This window comes from Capra hircus, chromosome 8 (assembly GCF_001704415.2).
Source record: "Capra hircus breed San Clemente chromosome 8, ASM170441v1, whole genome shotgun sequence".
NCBI classification, from domain to species: domain Eukaryota; kingdom Metazoa; phylum Chordata; class Mammalia; order Artiodactyla; family Bovidae; genus Capra; species Capra hircus.
Genome location: NC_030815.1, coordinates 75,797,282 through 75,813,320, shown reverse-complemented (window position 1 = coordinate 75,813,320; position 16,039 = coordinate 75,797,282). Strand labels below are relative to the sequence as shown.

Below are 16,039 nucleotides of genomic sequence, written 5' to 3'. Positions count from 1 at the left end.
CTTCAGCGCTCAGCTTTCTTCACAGTCCGACTCTCACATCCATACATGACTACTGGAAAAATCATAGCCTTGACTAGATGGACCTTTGTTGGCAAAGTAATGTCTCTGCTTTTGAATATGCTATCTGGGTTAGTCATAACTTTCCTTCCAAGGAGTAAGCGTCTTTTAATTTCATGGCTGCAGTCACCATCTGCAGTGATTTTGGAGCCTAAAAAAATAAAGTGTCTTAGAAGATTCCAAAAGTATCTCACGGAACTTCCTACTATTCTATGGGAATGGACCAATCTTCCAATAATGGGTATATTTATATGTACAACCTCGGGGAAAGGGCAGGAGAAATCTGTCTAGTACCCTGGAATTGGAAGAAGAGAGGCAAAGTTCGTCTTGACAAGCAGGGGCTGGAAATTAGCGCCTGACAGGTAGCCGTTGCCTAGGTTACCAGGCAGCCTGCCAGCCACTTCCGCATCGAAGGGCTGAATCGTTGCGTCACTTCCTGTATGCAAGGACTCCCGTCCACTCGGATTGGCCCGCCTTCTCTATTTGGACGGATGTCCTGCCCTCTGGCTGTTCCCGGTTGAGGCGGGACAGCGGGAGCCATGGCGGGTGTGACCGATGTTCAGCGGCTACAGGCCCGGGTGGAGGAGCTGGAGCGCTGGGTATACGGACCAGGCGGGTCTCGCGGCTCGCGGAAGGTGAGCGATCTTGGGTCCAGTGGTCCCTCTCTGGGGCAAAGAGGAGTGGCCTATTGGCCTGGTCCTGGAGATGGATGCTGCAGCTCCAGCCCCGTTGCTCTCAACTAGGCCATTGAAATAGCAAAGGTCCGAGATCTCCCAGAGCATATCGGACCCTCGGGATCCATTTCCCATGGAGGGAACTGTGGGCTTGAAGTGGGCTCAAAGAGGAGACTCCGTCTTTACCCTCGCGGGATAGTTGGGGAGACCTGACACACTCGAGAAACTAATGAGTAAGAGCTTTAAGTAAGAGCTTAAGTCACAGTGAAAGGGACGTTGCGGAGCCTTGCCTAATTGCTAAGTGAATTGTGCAAAGAGAGGTCCATGGGACCCCAAAAGAGGCAGACCAGAGATGGATAAGGAAGGCTCCAGGGAGTTAGGGATGAGGTCTGAGAGGGCCAGGATTAGGAGGGGAAAGGATTGAATACTGAGTGTTCAGATATGGACTGACAGTCCTTCTCTCTAGTGACTGAATTTTGAGAGCTCACTTCCCGTCCATCCCCGTTTTTAATTATGGAAAGACCTTTCACTGAATGTGGCTGTATCAGGCATACCCTGGAGTTGAGTGCCTCAGAGGTAATGAGGTACATGCCTACACTGCTTGTGGTATTAGTTGTCACCAGATTGTGTTCCATTTGAGAACTGACTTCTCAAAACATTTTTTCCCTTTGACATCTATAATGCAAATCCTCCTGATTTGCCTCCTGTCTCTCTGGCTGCTTTTACTCAGTAAGATTGCAGGGAGAAATATCAATAACCTCAGATATGCAGATGACACCACCCTTATGGCAGAAAGTGAAGACAAACTAAAGAGCCTCTTGATGAAAGTGAAAGAGGAGAGTGAAAAAGTTGGCTTAAAGCTCAACATTCAGAAAACGAAGATCATGGCATCCGGTCCCATCACTTCATGGTAAATAGATGGGGAAATAGTGGAAACAGTGGCTGACTTTATTTTTCTGGGCTCCAAAATCACTGCAGATTGTGATTGCAGCCGTGAAATTAAAAGACGCTTACTCCTTGGAAAGAAAGTTATGACCAACCTAGACAGCATATTAAAAAGCAGAGACATTACTTTGCCAACAAAGGTCCATCTAGTCAAGGCTATGGTTTTTCCAGTAGTCATGTATGGATGTGAGAGTTGGACTATAAAAAAAGCTGAGCACCGAAGAATTGATGCTTTTGAACTGTGGAGCTGGAGAAGACTCTTGAGAGTCCCTTGGACTGTAATGAGATCCAATCAGTCCATCCTAAAGGAGATCAGTCCTGGATGTTCATTGGAAGGACTGATGTTGAAGCTGAAACTCCAATACTTTGGCCATCTGATGCGAAGAGCTGACTCATTGGAAAAGACCCTGATGCTGGGAAAGATTGAGGGCAGGAGGAGAAGGAGACGACAGAGGATGAGATAGTTGGATGGCGTCACCAACTCAATGGACATGGGTTTGGGTGGACTCTGGGCGTTTGTGATGGACAGGGAGGCCTGGAGTGCTGCAGTTCATGGGGTCGCAAAGAGTTGGACACGACTGAGCAACTGAACTGATTTACCTCCTCATATATTTGATCCTTGAATATCAGCATTCCTTACCCTCTAACCTAAAACCTGTGTGAGATCATTCACTTTCATAGTCTCTCCCGCTATTCAACCCTTTAATACTGAATTCCTCACCCTCTACCCTTAAAGCCTAAATCAATTTAGCCAAGAGGAAGGGATCAGCGAATATATAGTATGTGCTGCTGCTGCTGCTAAGTCATTTCAGTCGTGTCTGACTCTGCGACCCCATAGACGGCAGCCCACCAGGCTCCCCCGTCCCTGGGATTCTCCAGGCAGGAACACTGGAGCAGGTTGCCATTTCCTTCTCCAATGCATGAAAGTGAAAAGTGAAAGGGAAGTCGCCCAGTCGTGTCCGACTCTTCACAACCCCATGAACTGCAGCCTACCAGGCTCCTCTGTCCATGGGATTTTCAAGGCAAGAGTACTGGAGTGGGGTGCCATCGCCTTCTCCAGAGCGACTAACACTACTTCATACTAGAAGAGGGCATGCAGACTGGCATGAAGGCCCGCATTTACTATATTAAGTGACCTATGATGGGGTTGGAAAACACTGGGTGGGGGCTGTAAAAGCACATGGTAGAGACGTGTAGCCCAGAGGAAGAGAGGCTGTACGATGAGTGGATTAATTAACTGTGGCATATCTGTAGAAAGAAATATTATTCACCCATAAAAAGAAATGAAGTACTGATACCCTGCTATAAGGTGGGTGAATCTTGAAAGCATTATACTAAGTGAAAGAAGCCAGACACAAAAAACCACATATTGTATCATTCCATTCATATGAATGTCCAGAAAAGGCAAATCCAGAGAGACAGAAAATAGATTAATGTTTACTATGGGCTAGGATGAGGGGGAATGGGCAGTGATGGTTAATGACTATGGTGCATCTTTTGGAGTGATAAAAATGGATGGTATTAAATAATGGTTGAAGTGAAGTCACTCAGTCGTGTCCGACTCTTAGTGACCCCATGAACTGCAGGCTCTTCCGTCCATGGGATTTTCCAGGCAAGAGTACTGGAGTGGGATGCCATTGCCTTCTCCAATAGCATGTGCTAGTGCCCCATAAACCCTAAAGTAGTTTATTACTTCCCCAATCACACATGAAACTCCCTGAGGAGTACATGATTAGCTACCGCTTCATATTGAGGATTCCCAGAAAGTTGAGTTGGATCTCTTAATACAAGAGAAGGGGGTGATTGTAGGGACAAGGAAGTTTGGAGTCTGAGGAAATGAAGATTCTTTATCTCTTCCAAGCCTTGGGCCAAGTGGTAAATCTTGGAATTAACTTCCACTCCCCTTACAGGTGGCTGATGGCCTGGTCAAGGTGCAGGTGGCTTTGGGGAACATCGCCAGCAAGAGGGAGAGGGTGAAGGTTCTGTACAAAAAAAGTAAGTGTTTCCATGAGGTGCCTGCCTGCCCTCCTCAAGCCTATGCTTCCTGGTTCCCTGCCCAGGCCCTTAAGCCCAATAGGTCACTGGAGTTTCCCTTTGGGGATAGCAGGTGGAGACGTTTTCCTGATGAAATGGTGAATTGGGGTATGCTTTCTACTTTGTGGTTAAACCCCAAGCCCATGGCAATGTCCTAAGTTATGAGATAAGAGCTTTGCCTGAAAGTCCACTGGGGAAGGAAAGAGGAGTATGGAATTTCCATAGGCAAGGTTCAGGGGCAGGAACGAAAGCAGGCACCTTGAGAGCCCCAGCCTTGGCTCAGCCAGGCCTTTTTGATTATGTCAGAGCTAGCAACTTGTTCAGTAACTAGAAATCAGATAAAGTTCTGGCATGTCTTGGTGGCATTTGAGGGGCAAGGTACCTTCTACCCTTGAAGATAGATCAGTGAAAATGCTGAGGGCCCCAGGGTATTGGAGGCAATTGTGTTCCCAGCTGTAAAATTTGACTCTGGCCAGCAAGATGGTTAGATAGCATCACTGACTCAATGGACATGAATCTGAGCAAACTCCCAGAGATAGTGAGGGACAGGGAAGCCTGGCATGTTGCAGTTCACAGGGTCCAAAGAGTCGGACATGACTTAGTGACTGAATAGCAGGTGATCAGAGGGAAGAGACAGGGAAGTGGGGATGGGGGCCTGGTGGACCCTATGGGTATCAGTTCCTCACTCAAGGCTCTCCCCAAGGCTGACCCTTGCCCTGATATCCTTCCTTCACAAGACTGATCCCCACTCCTCAACCTTATTCCATTTTCCATCTTGTTACTTTTCTAGTTGAAGACTTGATCAAATACCTGGATCCTGAGTACATTGACCGCATTGCCTTACCTGATGCCTCCAAGCTGCAGTTCATCTTGGCAGGTAGTGCTGGATAGGATGTGCACATGCATCTGGGGGACGCTGGGCACAGAGATGGCCTCCCTCTCAGTCCTCTCCTGGATGCAGCCTGGGAAGCTGCTCTCTGGAATCTGGACTGAGGCTGGAGGTGGACTTGTGGTCCTCTTGTAGACACTGGGTACAGTAGACCCTGGAGCCAGCTGCAGACCAGAGTGCCAGCCACTGTGGAAGCGACTCCGGTGTTCTATCTATGGCATGCCTCTAGGATTTTCCTTCAGAACCTTCCTTACTTCTGCTCGGTAGACATAGAGCTTCTAGGAAAGGGTGGGGGCAGAGAGCATTGCCGTGGGAGAGCTGAGGATATAAGCATAGGTTTCAGCATCTTGCAGGTGGGAAAGTGCTGGGATTTCAGAGTTCTAGGCAGTAACTATTGTCTTAGCAATGTTTGCTTATCAGTTAGCTACTCCACTAGGTATGGTTTGCCATCACCTGTGTTTGTTCATGCATTCAAGTGCTCATCTGCTGAGATCCGGACATCCTAGGTGTGAGGTATACAGCGGTGAACCAGAACATCCCTAAACCACTGCTGTGGCTCAGACACCAAGTTCAGGAGGTCTTCTTCTGCACCGATTCTTGAGTCTAGCCTCTCCACCCCTCCGTGTGGCACTATCTCAGTGTTTATCCCCTGGCACTTGAACAGTTTCCTAAGTCCTCTTCTTTTTTATTTATTTGTTTTCTTTCTTTTTTTTTTTTCCTTTGCTTATTCCTAAGTCCTCTTCTTGACCCTAGTTTCCCACTTCTTGCATGTGGCTCACTATCATCTTCCCAAAACACATTTCCAGCATGCCACAGTGTTTACTTTGGAACCTCAGCGTGTCTATATCTTCCTCTTCCTACTAGGATGAATTCCTAATTCCTTAGCCTACCATTCAAAGCTCCATATAGACTGCCAGATCTCTCCTCCCATCTAGCTGTTTCCTGTGCTCTCCTTGCTCCAGTTCAGCCAATTGAATTCTTTTTCCTCTACTGATTGACATGCATTCTTGCCATCAGATGATTGACATAACAGTCCTCCCTTCTTGAATCCCCTTCCCACTCTGCAGTCATTAAAACCCCCTATGCACAGGGCCATCCCAGTCCTGCTGCGCTTGTCACTGGACTCTCCTGTTACTGTCCCAGTTCTCCAGGAGCTTGTAATCGTGCCTCTCTGATCCACTGAGCACTACTTGCCAGGTATCTTCCACAAGTCCCCTCTTTCAGACTTTCCCAGGAGCCCTTCGGTACTTCAGGTCTGAAGTACTTTGTCTCCTGTGGCCTAGGAGGGGCTCTCTGAATTTGTGGTTAGGAGGCTAGGGGGAGAGGCCTCAGAGTTAAAACTTGGAGAAAGGTTGGATTTGGAGGCACTTAGAGATAGGGCTCAAGATAGGTCAGACCAGTGGCATCCAGGAGAGGTGGAGGCAGACTGGGGGAGTGTGCACAGAAAGAAGGGGGCAGTGGGCAGAGTGGCTGCCCCTGGCTCCAGGACTCAGTCCTCTCCCTGGCCTGGTCCCCAGCTCCTCACCCAGGAGTGGCTGTGCCTGGGCCCGCCTCACTGCTACTCTCTGTCTGTTCATGCCGCAGAGGAGCAGTTCATTCTCTCGCAGGTTGCACTTCTGGAGCAGGTGGAGGCTCTGGTGCCCATGCTGGACAGCACTCACATCAAAGGTACCTTCTGGGGTTGCATCTCCTCTGCTCTACGTGGGGAGGTAGGATGTGCAGGACTTCCCTGGGATCAGACTGGCTCTGCTCCTTGTCTTTACCCTCACCTGGGGGGTACTGGCCACCTGCACTGGGATTAAAATTGCCAGGGCATAGAGCTCAGCTTCAGAACTCAGGCAGTTTGGCCCTAAGGACACTCAGGTAAGCCCAGTGGCCTCCCACTCTAGGATTTCTTCTGTTTTCTACCCCGCCCCTCAGCATCTGTCCTTCAGGGTGTTGCAGAGGCCAGGTTTTACTGTAAGAGTCCCTGCAGGGGGGGTGTGTGTGAATGTGTGTGAATTCTTCCTGTTGCACTGCCCTGGGCCGGGATTTTGACAAGCAGTGACTTTAATTGAATCCAGATATCCATCTTGTCTGTCTCTGGAGGTATTTATCCCAGCTCCCCCTCCCTACCCCTGATCAGTTTCCTGCTGAGCATCTGACAGCGTTAAGCTGTGGGCCCTGCATGGTGGCTGAGGCTCTGGGTGTTGGGTTCCAGGTGACCAGCTTAGGGACCTTGCATTTGTCCTCAGCCCACCTGCAGGCTCCCTGTTCCCTGGGCCACGGAGCTCTGGTCCCGCTGGGCTGAGAGCAAAGGAACAGATCCTGTAATAATCAAAGCTTTCTTTACCTGCCCTGCTCACAACACTGGGGTGGGTATATGGGGCACTTCTGGAAACCCCAAGGTTTTGTCTTCTAGGGGCCTATATTTCCCCTCCCCTTTGGGTCCTGGAGTAGGACTGGGGTGGGCAGGGAGCCCCACCACCACCACCTCCGGCTGCAGTGGTCGATGAAGCTGGCGTTTGTTTAGCTTCTCCACTCAATACTCTAATCCTGCCGAAGACCTAATAGACTATTGAGCAGTCCCGGGGGAAGGCACAAGCATCACTGGGCAGTGTGCGTTGCGTTTTACAGCCGTTCCTGAGCATGCCGCCCACCTGCAGCGCTTGGCCCAGATCCACATCCAGCAGCAGGTATGGAGGGGAGAGACCAGGTAGGAAAGTAGAGGTGGCGAGGCTCCTTTTCCCCACCCCTGTCTCCTGGGGAAGTAGCCTCAGGAGCTGATGTCAGCTTCAGGGGAAAGTTAGGGTTTCTCCTTTGTCTTGCATGCACCTTCCAGAGGGAGAGACTTGCCTAGGGTAAAATCTAGGCCTCCTGCCTCTAGATTAGGGCTGTCCTGAGACACCAGAGGATTGATGTTGGGAGGTGCCCAAGAATTCCTATGTATCCTTGACCATAGGTAGAGGAGCTGTTTTTTCACTATTGCCAGGCTCTAGTGTGACGTTCAGAGGGTTCAGATATAGGGTACAGGGGAGAAGGAGGGATATACCGGTAGGAATAGGTCGTTAAATGTCTGGTTCGCTCCCTCTTCCATCAGCCTCAGGACTGCAGTTAGGCTACCCAGAGCGGAGCCTGAAAGTGCCTCTTTAGAAATTTGCTCCTTTTAGCTCTGAGGTTAAACATTACCTTTTCTGAGGAGCAAGGGTCCCTGATGAGGCAGGCAATGGGGAGTGTGGGCTCTGTGTAACGCCTTTCTTTGCCCCACCTTGGCCCCACAGGACCAGTGTGTGGAGATCACTGAGGAGTCCAAGGCGCTCCTGGAGGAATACAACAAGACTGTATCCTTTCCGCTCAGCTGGGCCCCTGAGGAGTGCTGTATGGAGCCTGGCCTTTTATTCCATTCCTAGTTCTGTCTCTCAACCCATCCCAACCAGTCTGTCTGTTTCCCAGCTCCCCCTACCTTTAGGCAGAGGCAAACATCTTTCTTCTCCCTCTCTCAGATTCTCATTCTCACCTTGACTTGTAACCAGACAATGCTTCTCTCCAAGCAGTTTGTGCAGTGGGATGAACTTCTCTGCCAGCTAGAAGCTGCCAAGCAAGTGAAGCCTGTGGAAGAGTGAATGGCGCTTCCCATCCCAGAGTGGGCTGGGGCAGCCAGGCTCCAGGACCTGTGCCAGCCTGCCCTTGTAAGAGAGCAGAAAAGAGGTGGCTCTGTATTTATTGGATTCAAGACCTACCTGGCTGCACTCAGGTGGGGCTCTGAGGTCAGAGGTCTGGTTACTTGAGATTTGCTCTTTGCACCTCCTCCCCTCATCAGTATCCTGTTCCAGTGACAATAAAACTGTAGAGGTCACTGCAGGAGTGTGTTGGCTTCCTGGTCTTGGGTGGGTATGGTGGTGGGGATGAGGGTGGTGGAGGCCAGAGTTGTCCATCTTCCTAGGAGTTGGACCACCAGCTATACTTATCCTAGTCTAGCTTTCTGGGAGATATAGAGCTCTCAGGATGAATGCTCTCATTTGCTTGATGTGAGTGGAACATTTGGTTTTATATCTATTTATCCCACATTTACCAAGTACACTCTAAATGTCAGATGCCATACCAGGTGGGGAGGTCACAGGTAGGGTCCACCTGATCCCTGCCCTGAACAGGATAGCAGGGGAAACAGTCATGGAAAAGGGGAGGGAACCATGTGGCACAAGGGTTCTTTGGGGGCACAGAAGAAAAGGATGTGGCAGGTAGCTCTGGAGAGTGATATGCAGGGTCTTTGAGAACCAAGGGAGCAGCATGTGCAAAGGAGAGGGGAGCCTCTATGTTGCTCTCCTGATGCTATAAGAGAAGGGGAGCCTAAAAGAGGATGCAGAGGGCTTTTGGGCTGGGGCGGGGCGGGGCGGTGCTGTGGCTGGAAAGGAGGGAGAGTTGGCATATGAGCAAAGAAACCGATGGCACCTCACTCCACCAAGTGTTTGCTGTCCCCTTGTGGTCTCCGGGACTGCTGCGGCTCCAGGCCCCTTTATGTCGACCTGCACGCCACCGTACCGGCGCGGTCTCATTGGCATCTCAAATCCAACAAGTCTGAAACTGAGCCATCGTAGGCTCTTCCCTCCATCCGAAGAGTCGCCAAACCCACCTCGTAGTATCTTCCAACTTAATTTACTTTTCCCCATTCCCAGTGTTGTTTCTCTGGCTCATTCTTTCAACAAATGCTTTAACAAATATTCGAGCACTTATAGGCAGGGCAACTTACGAAGCACCGCGGACATGCCCCTGGGACGTGCGGCCAGGAGTCACCAGAGGGAGGCCCGAGAGCTGCCCACACGAACAAGTCTGACTTGCGCCTTGATGAAAGCCCCCTGTGGTTCGCCAGTGCCCACAGGGTGAGGCTGAAGTTCAGAACTCGGTGATCTAGGCTCTCGCCCCCGCAGCGGCCACATCACCCGGCACCGCTAGCTCCGGTCCAAAGAGAAACCCGCCACTCTGCCTCTGCTACTGCGGTGTGCTCAGCGGGTAACGCCTGCCCTGAATCTTCTAAGGGCCAAATCCTCCGCATCCTTCCGACGCGGACTTCGGACGCGGGACTCCTCTGCTGGCCGCTCCTCTCCCCCGCAGCGCTCTTTCCGCTCGCAAAGGAATGCTCCTTGCCTGGGGCAGAACAGCAAAGACACCCTGCGTGCAGCGAATCCTCGCGTCCGGGGCCAGCTCACTCCCCGGCGTCCGGAACCTCTCAGTTCGCGAACCCGGCCCCTCAGGCCCCGCCCCGTCCGGCGTGCGCGGCCCCGCGACCTCGGCGCGCTCTCGGCCCGCGCCATCTTGGCTTCAGATCGAGCGTAGGGAGTGCGCGGCCGCGGCGGTGAGAGCCGGAGCCCTGCGGGGCAGGGGCGCCTGGAGGTGCGAGGAGGAGAGGGAAGGCCGGGTGCTGGGCCTCTGCGGTGGCCCGTGGCGGTGGGCACCACGGAGCCCGGCCTCTCGTGGCCCCGACGCCAGGGGTGGCCCGAGCAGTCGTTGGCGTCAAGCCTCTGCTTCCCAGTGTCTGAGGGACCCTCGGTTGAGGGGATCGACCCTGGAATCTCTGGATGAGAGAGGGGTGCCCGACCCTGTCCTCGGGGTCCAGGAGTTGGGGAGGGGATCGTTTCTGTCTTTGAGGAGCTTTTGGATGAGGGCTCATGGCTCCGTTTGGTGGAGCATGGGGTGTGGGGGGCGGGGAGGGGGGAGCTTGGCCCTGACCTCTGGGAGCACGAAGTGAGGCGCCTTTGCCCTGGCGCCCCGTGGAGAGCCCAAGGTGAGGAGCACTCAGCCTTGTGCTTAGGGAGTCTCGGGTGAGGGCCTGGATCCAGTCCCCAGGAGCCCCAGATGAGAAAGGTTCATTCCCAGTGCCAGGGAGCTAGAGATGGAGAGGCTTGGCCGGTGTTCAGGGTCGGTGGAGGGTTATGGCCCTGTCCAGAGGACTGGGGTACATGCCCCCCTAGGGGGAGGCAGGCATGACTCCTTGTCCTGGGGATGAGGGGTTTAAGGTCCCATTTCTGGGAAATCTGGGCGGAGCAGCACCCTCGGGTGGGGGTCGCCTGGGACACAGTGCCCACCATCCTTTGACTTCCCTGCAGCAGGGCAGCAAGGCGGACACGACAGCAGGCTGGATGGAGCACTACCGGAAAGCTGGCTCTGTGGAACTCCCCGCACCTTCCCCGATGCCCCAGCTGCCTCCTGATACCCTGGAGATGCGGGTCCGAGCTGGCAGCAAGATCCGCAACCTCTTGGGCTTGGCGCTGGAGCGGCTGGAGGGCGGCAGCGCTCGCCACGTGGTATTCTCAGGCTCTGGCCGCGCTGCAGGCAAGGCTGTCAGCTGTGCTGAGATTGTCAAACGGCGGGTACCAGGCTTGTACCAGCTTACCAAGCTGTGCTTCCTGCAGACCGAGGACAGCTGGGTGCCTACCTCACCTGACACGGGCCTGGATCCCCTCACGGTCCGCAGCCATGTGCCTGCAGTGTGGGTGCTGCTGAGTCGAGACCCTCTGGACCCCAATGAGTATGGCTACCAGCCCCCTGGGGCACCCCCTGACCTCGGGCCCACACCTGCCTCCAGCTGTGGCCCTCAGCCTAGAAGAAGGGCTCGAGATACCCGGTTCTGAGGACCTGTGGGCAAGCTGTTGTCTAGACTGTCTAGGATGGCTGTACCTTTGAGAAGCCTCTAACTGCTCAAGGTCTCCAACAAAACTTGAGTTTACGAAAGTGGGCCTCCCTGTCCTGCTTCCCCTTCCCTCTGGCTCCTGGAAAGGGACTTTTGTGAAGAGTGACAGGTGTGGAGTCTCTGCCGGGTTCTAGATTGCTTAAGAAGCAACATCCTAAGTCAATGTGTAGGTCAACTTGCCACAGCATAAATAAAATAAAATATTATGTAGAGAAAGAAGAAGGGTTACTCTGCCTTCTACATACAGTGCCTCTCATCTGTCTTCTGACAGAGATCCAAGGAGTGAGTTAGGAAATAAAGGCTCTGTCTATTTGTCTGATGAACCTCTGCTTGGCCTGCTGTGTGGAAGTAGGATTAAGGGAGTGGGAGTCCCTGCCCTTGACCCCCAGGAGCTCCCAGTCTGGAAACAGGAAAAGTAGGTTCAGATGGGTGCTGGGAGGATCTGGACTGAAGATGCAGCCTCAAGCAGTAACCTGACTGTCTAGATCCCTGGGTAGCTATCTGCTTCCTGTTTGGGGCTGGTTGAAGGACTCTGCATTTTTCTCCACCTGCAGCATAGAGACATACCTCATTTTGTTGCACGCAGATACTACATTTCTTACAGAAGAAGTGAAGTTCTGTGGCAAACCTGCACTGAACAAGTCTGGCAACACCATTTTTCCAACAGTGTTCATTTCGTGTCTCTGTCACATTTTGGTAATTCTCAAAATATCTCAAACTTTAATTATTATATTTGTTATAGTGATCTATGATGTTACTACTGTAACTTAGTGAAAACTCAAATGATGGTTAGCATTTTTTAGCAATAAAATATTTTAAAATTAAGGTATGTATGTAGATTGTTTTTTAGCTATAATTCTGTCACATTCATAATAGACAATAGTATAGGGCTTCCCTGGTGGCTCAGAGGTTAAAACCTCTGCCTCCAATGTGGGAAACCCGGGTTCGATCCCTGAGTCGGGAAGATCCCCTAGAGAAGGAAATGGTAACCCACTCCAGTATTCTTGCCTGGAGAATCCCATGGACGGAGAAGCCTGGTAGGCTACAGTCCATGGGGTCGCAAAGAGTCAGACACGACTGAGCGACTTCACTTGACTTCTTAGAGTAAACATAACTTTTTTAAGCACTAGGGAACCAATAAACTTCTGTGACTTGCACTATAGAGATCTTCCTTTTATTGAGGTGGTCTGGAACTGCACCCAAATGTCTCTGAAGTATGCCTATATTACAATATAGTGGTTGAGATCATGACATTGGTCACCAAGCTGTCTGGATTTGAATCCTGGGTCTGCCACTTATTAGGAAGTTACTGCTCTGTGCTTTAGTGTTCTCATCATCCATAGAACAAGATGGAGTGCTTGCCTTGAAGGATTGTTATGAGGATTAAATGTAGAAATATACATATGATTCTTAGATATCACCTGAGCCTGTATACCCTCAGCTCTCCATATCTGTGGATGTAGAACTCGTGGATACAAACAGCTGATTGTACTCCACCTTTTTATTTAAGGGACTTGAGTATTTTGGTAAAAAAAAATTCACGGGGACTCCTAGAGCCGGTTCCCTGAGGATACCGAGGGATGACTGTAAATGTTCATTGCCCTCATGAAGGAGTCAGCTTACAAACATGCTTTTTCCTTAAAAACATAAGCTCAATTCTACCTTCCCCCTTCAGTTCTCACCCTTTTTACCCCTAGCAGTTCCTCTTCTGTCTCACCTTGGCTGTAGGTTCAGGTTCACCATGGACAGGTCAGGAGCATAAGGAAAGGTGAAGACTGCAGTGGTAGCCAGGAGGCTACAGGAACCAGAGCAGGATCGTGGGCAGTAGTGGACTCAGTGAAGAACTGAGCAAATTGGATCTTCCACTGGACTTTATGTTCTCCATTGTACCACAGCTTGGGTGTCCAATCACTAGGAAAGCACAAAGTGCGGACTCTTCTGGGACCATGTAGCAGGGTGGGCACAGCATTTGGAGGGTGTTGAAGTGATGTCTGGCTGAGGATCCAGGCAGGTGGGGTTGAAATATTGGGAGAGATGGAGTTGGGGGACCGGAGGCCTCAATAAGGGCTTAGAACAGGCATGAGGGAACCACAGGACCAGCAGGCTGTGGTCAAAACTTGGAACGCTGCATCTTTTTCTTGCCCGGAGTGGAGGGGTTGGAGATTCAGGGCATGCTAGGTAAGAGAGAAAAACCCTCTGCTGCTTCCCAGCTGGGCCTCTCAACTGCAGAAGGTCATGAAGCATCTAATACCGTCCTAGTGGCTGTGGTCCTGACTCAGTGTCTGGCTACCAGCAACTGCCTGACTTACTCTCTGTGTCTAATTCATGTTTTTGTCTCCTGCTCAGCTTCTGCATATTGCCATTTCTCTGAATATCTTTACTTGCATGTCCTTTACCATCAACAGCCCCCTGTGTATCATTGGTCCCCAGAGATTTGGGACCAGGCTTCTTGCAGACTATTGAACTTTGGCTCAGCATCCCATCTTGATCCAGTGTGTGGCGGCCAGGGTGGAAAGAGCATGTGAACTAAGCGTGATGACTGTTGAGGGAGTGATTCAGTCAGGCAGCATCACAGGCTCTGGGACTCCCCACTGGGCAGCTCCTCATTAAGGCACCACCTGGGGTCTTGATGATGGCAGGGGGAATGTGGAGGGAAACTGAGCTGCAGTCAAAATCCCTTGAGAAGAATAGGATCTGCCACTACTCAGAGAATCAGGAGAAAGGACACAGGCCGGGAGAGCAAAGGCTAGTGAATCTGGGGCCTTTTCCCTCCTTGGCCACTTTGGGGGCCCAAGTGAGTCCTACCAGAGGAATGTCAGGGAGGGAGCCAGAGTGAGGCGTTCAGAATCAGAAAGCCTGACCAAGCTTAGGAGGGAGGGAGCATAAGTTCTATGTACATTTGCCAATTTAATTGCTTCTCACTTTCTCCTTCAGTTCAGTCACTCAGTCGTGTCCGACTCTTTGCTACCCCATGAATTGCAGCATGCCAGGCCTCCCTGTCCATCACCAGCTCCGAGCATCTTCCCCCATAATCTCTTAGAAAAGGTAATACCTTGGCACAAAAGGTAGGGAAGTGGAGATAGCTTTTTTAACAAACTGTTGTGATAGGAGGAGAGAGATGATTCTGGGATACAGAGAGTTTTGTTTATTTTTAATAAATTAGCAGAGACTAATAGGCTGATGGGGGAAGCCAGTAGCGAAAGGCATGGAGATGCAGGAGATTGTGGCTAACTCAGAATGACACTCCTGGGGGCGATGAAAGGGAGTGGGTCTTAGAGCGGGGAGGCACGGGCCTCGCAAAGGGCAGAGGAGAGATGTCTGCCTGTAGCAGGAGGGACAGAGTTGAGGATGGCTATGCATGCAGGTGGGTATAGAGGTAAAGGTGAGACACGGAATTCAGAGTTCAGAGGCTTCTAATCTCAAAGCAGAAGTCCAGCTCTGCTGCTGAGAGTGGAATAAGGAGGCTGGTAGAGAGTTGTTTCAGCTGGGGAAGACAGCTAGTGAGGTATAGGAGGATGCCCAGGCAGAGCTAGAAGCCCAGATGAGGTTGGTGACCATGAACTTACAATATCATCAGTCAGAGTGCACTCCAGCAGCACCCACAGGTCAAGTAAGACTCAGGGGAAGCAGGAATAGTGAGGCTGGCAAGAGAGTGTATGTGAAGAAGGTCCAAGGAGTCCAACCTAGGTCGGGAAAGAAGTGAAGCTAGAAAGGGGCAGGGGTCAGTGGCCTAGAGGTCCTTATAAAGATGGGGTGGAGTGAGGTAGAGTACGTGAGAGAAGTGGGACAGAGTATTGTATGCTTCCCTGGTGGCTCAGAGGGTAAAGCATCTGCCTGAAATGCAGGAGACCCAGGCTCGATACCTGGGTCAGGAAGATCCCTGGAGAAGGAAATGGCAACCCACTCCAGTATTCTTGCCTGGAGAATCCCCATAGACGGAGGAGCCTGGTAGACTACAGACCACAGGGTTGAAAAGAGTTGGACACAACTGAGCGACTTCACTTTTACTTTCAGTTTCATCATAGTGGTACCAGTTTCTAGGGCACCCATAACGAAGGACCACCAACTGGGTGGCTTAGAACAACAGAACTGTTCTGTCTCACAGTTTTGGAGACTAGAAGCCCCAAATCAAGGTGTCAGAGCCATTTCCCTCTGAAACCTGCCTGGGAATCCTTCCTTAATGCTTCCTAGCTTCCGGTGTGCCAGCAGTCTTTGGTCTTGGCTTTTGGCTGCTTTACTCCAGTCATTCGTCTTCACATCCGTCTTCCTTTGTGTCTGTTTCTGTCTCCAAATTTCTCCGTTTTATAAGGACACCAGTCATATTTGACTAGGGCTCATCCCAATGGCCTCATTTTAACTTACCTCTGTAAAGATCCTATTTTCAAATAAGGTCACATTGCGAGGTACTAAGGGTTAGGACTCCAACATATTTATGGAGGGATGCAATTCAACACTTCATAGTAGCCAAAGGATGAAATGAAATCAGTGAGTTTGAGAGTTTTAGGAACTGGCAGGACTTGATAGTGGGCATGAAAGTAGATACCTGGTGGTCCAGAGGGAAAGTTACTGAAGGTGAGGTTGAGGAATTTAAGAGGCTGGGGAGGGCGATCATAGGTATGTTGAGGAGGCAGGAGCATCCAGGATGGAATGTGCTGAGCATTCTCACTACCTGCCTTAGAGATGGCATGCACAGTGAGTACCCTTGAAGTGGGGACTTCAGAACAATATGACTGGAGGAGCTATACACCTCCCAAATGCAAGCAGGCGCCAAGTCCT

At 51.1% G+C, this 16,039-nt stretch overlaps 2 protein-coding genes across 5 annotated transcripts; both read left to right on the top strand.

Annotated features, from left to right (window-relative positions):
* DCTN3 (dynactin subunit 3) lies at positions 533–8,439 on the top strand. The gene is made up of 7 exons (XM_005684082.3): positions 533–692; positions 3,587–3,671; positions 4,501–4,587; positions 6,184–6,267; positions 7,216–7,274; positions 7,860–7,919; positions 8,112–8,439. Exons 1-7 carry the CDS (start codon positions 597–599, stop codon positions 8,199–8,201), a joined length of 561 nt encoding a protein of 186 aa, XP_005684139.1. The 5' UTR covers positions 533–596; the 3' UTR covers positions 8,202–8,439.
* RPP25L (ribonuclease P/MRP subunit p25 like) lies at positions 9,847–12,088 on the top strand. Of its 4 annotated transcripts, none has more exons than XM_005684079.3 (2): positions 9,847–9,966; positions 10,680–12,088. In XM_005684079.3, the coding sequence occupies exon 2, from the start codon at positions 10,713–10,715 to the stop codon at positions 11,202–11,204; it is 492 nt and encodes a 163-aa protein (XP_005684136.1). In that variant the 5' UTR covers positions 9,847–9,966; positions 10,680–10,712; the 3' UTR covers positions 11,205–12,088. The 4 variants fall into 4 exon arrangements, with proteins under 4 accessions (XP_005684136.1, XP_005684137.1, XP_017907883.1 ...); XM_005684080.3 differs by having other exon boundaries at positions 9,853–9,966; positions 10,683–12,088; XM_018052394.1 differs by having other exon boundaries at positions 9,870–9,928.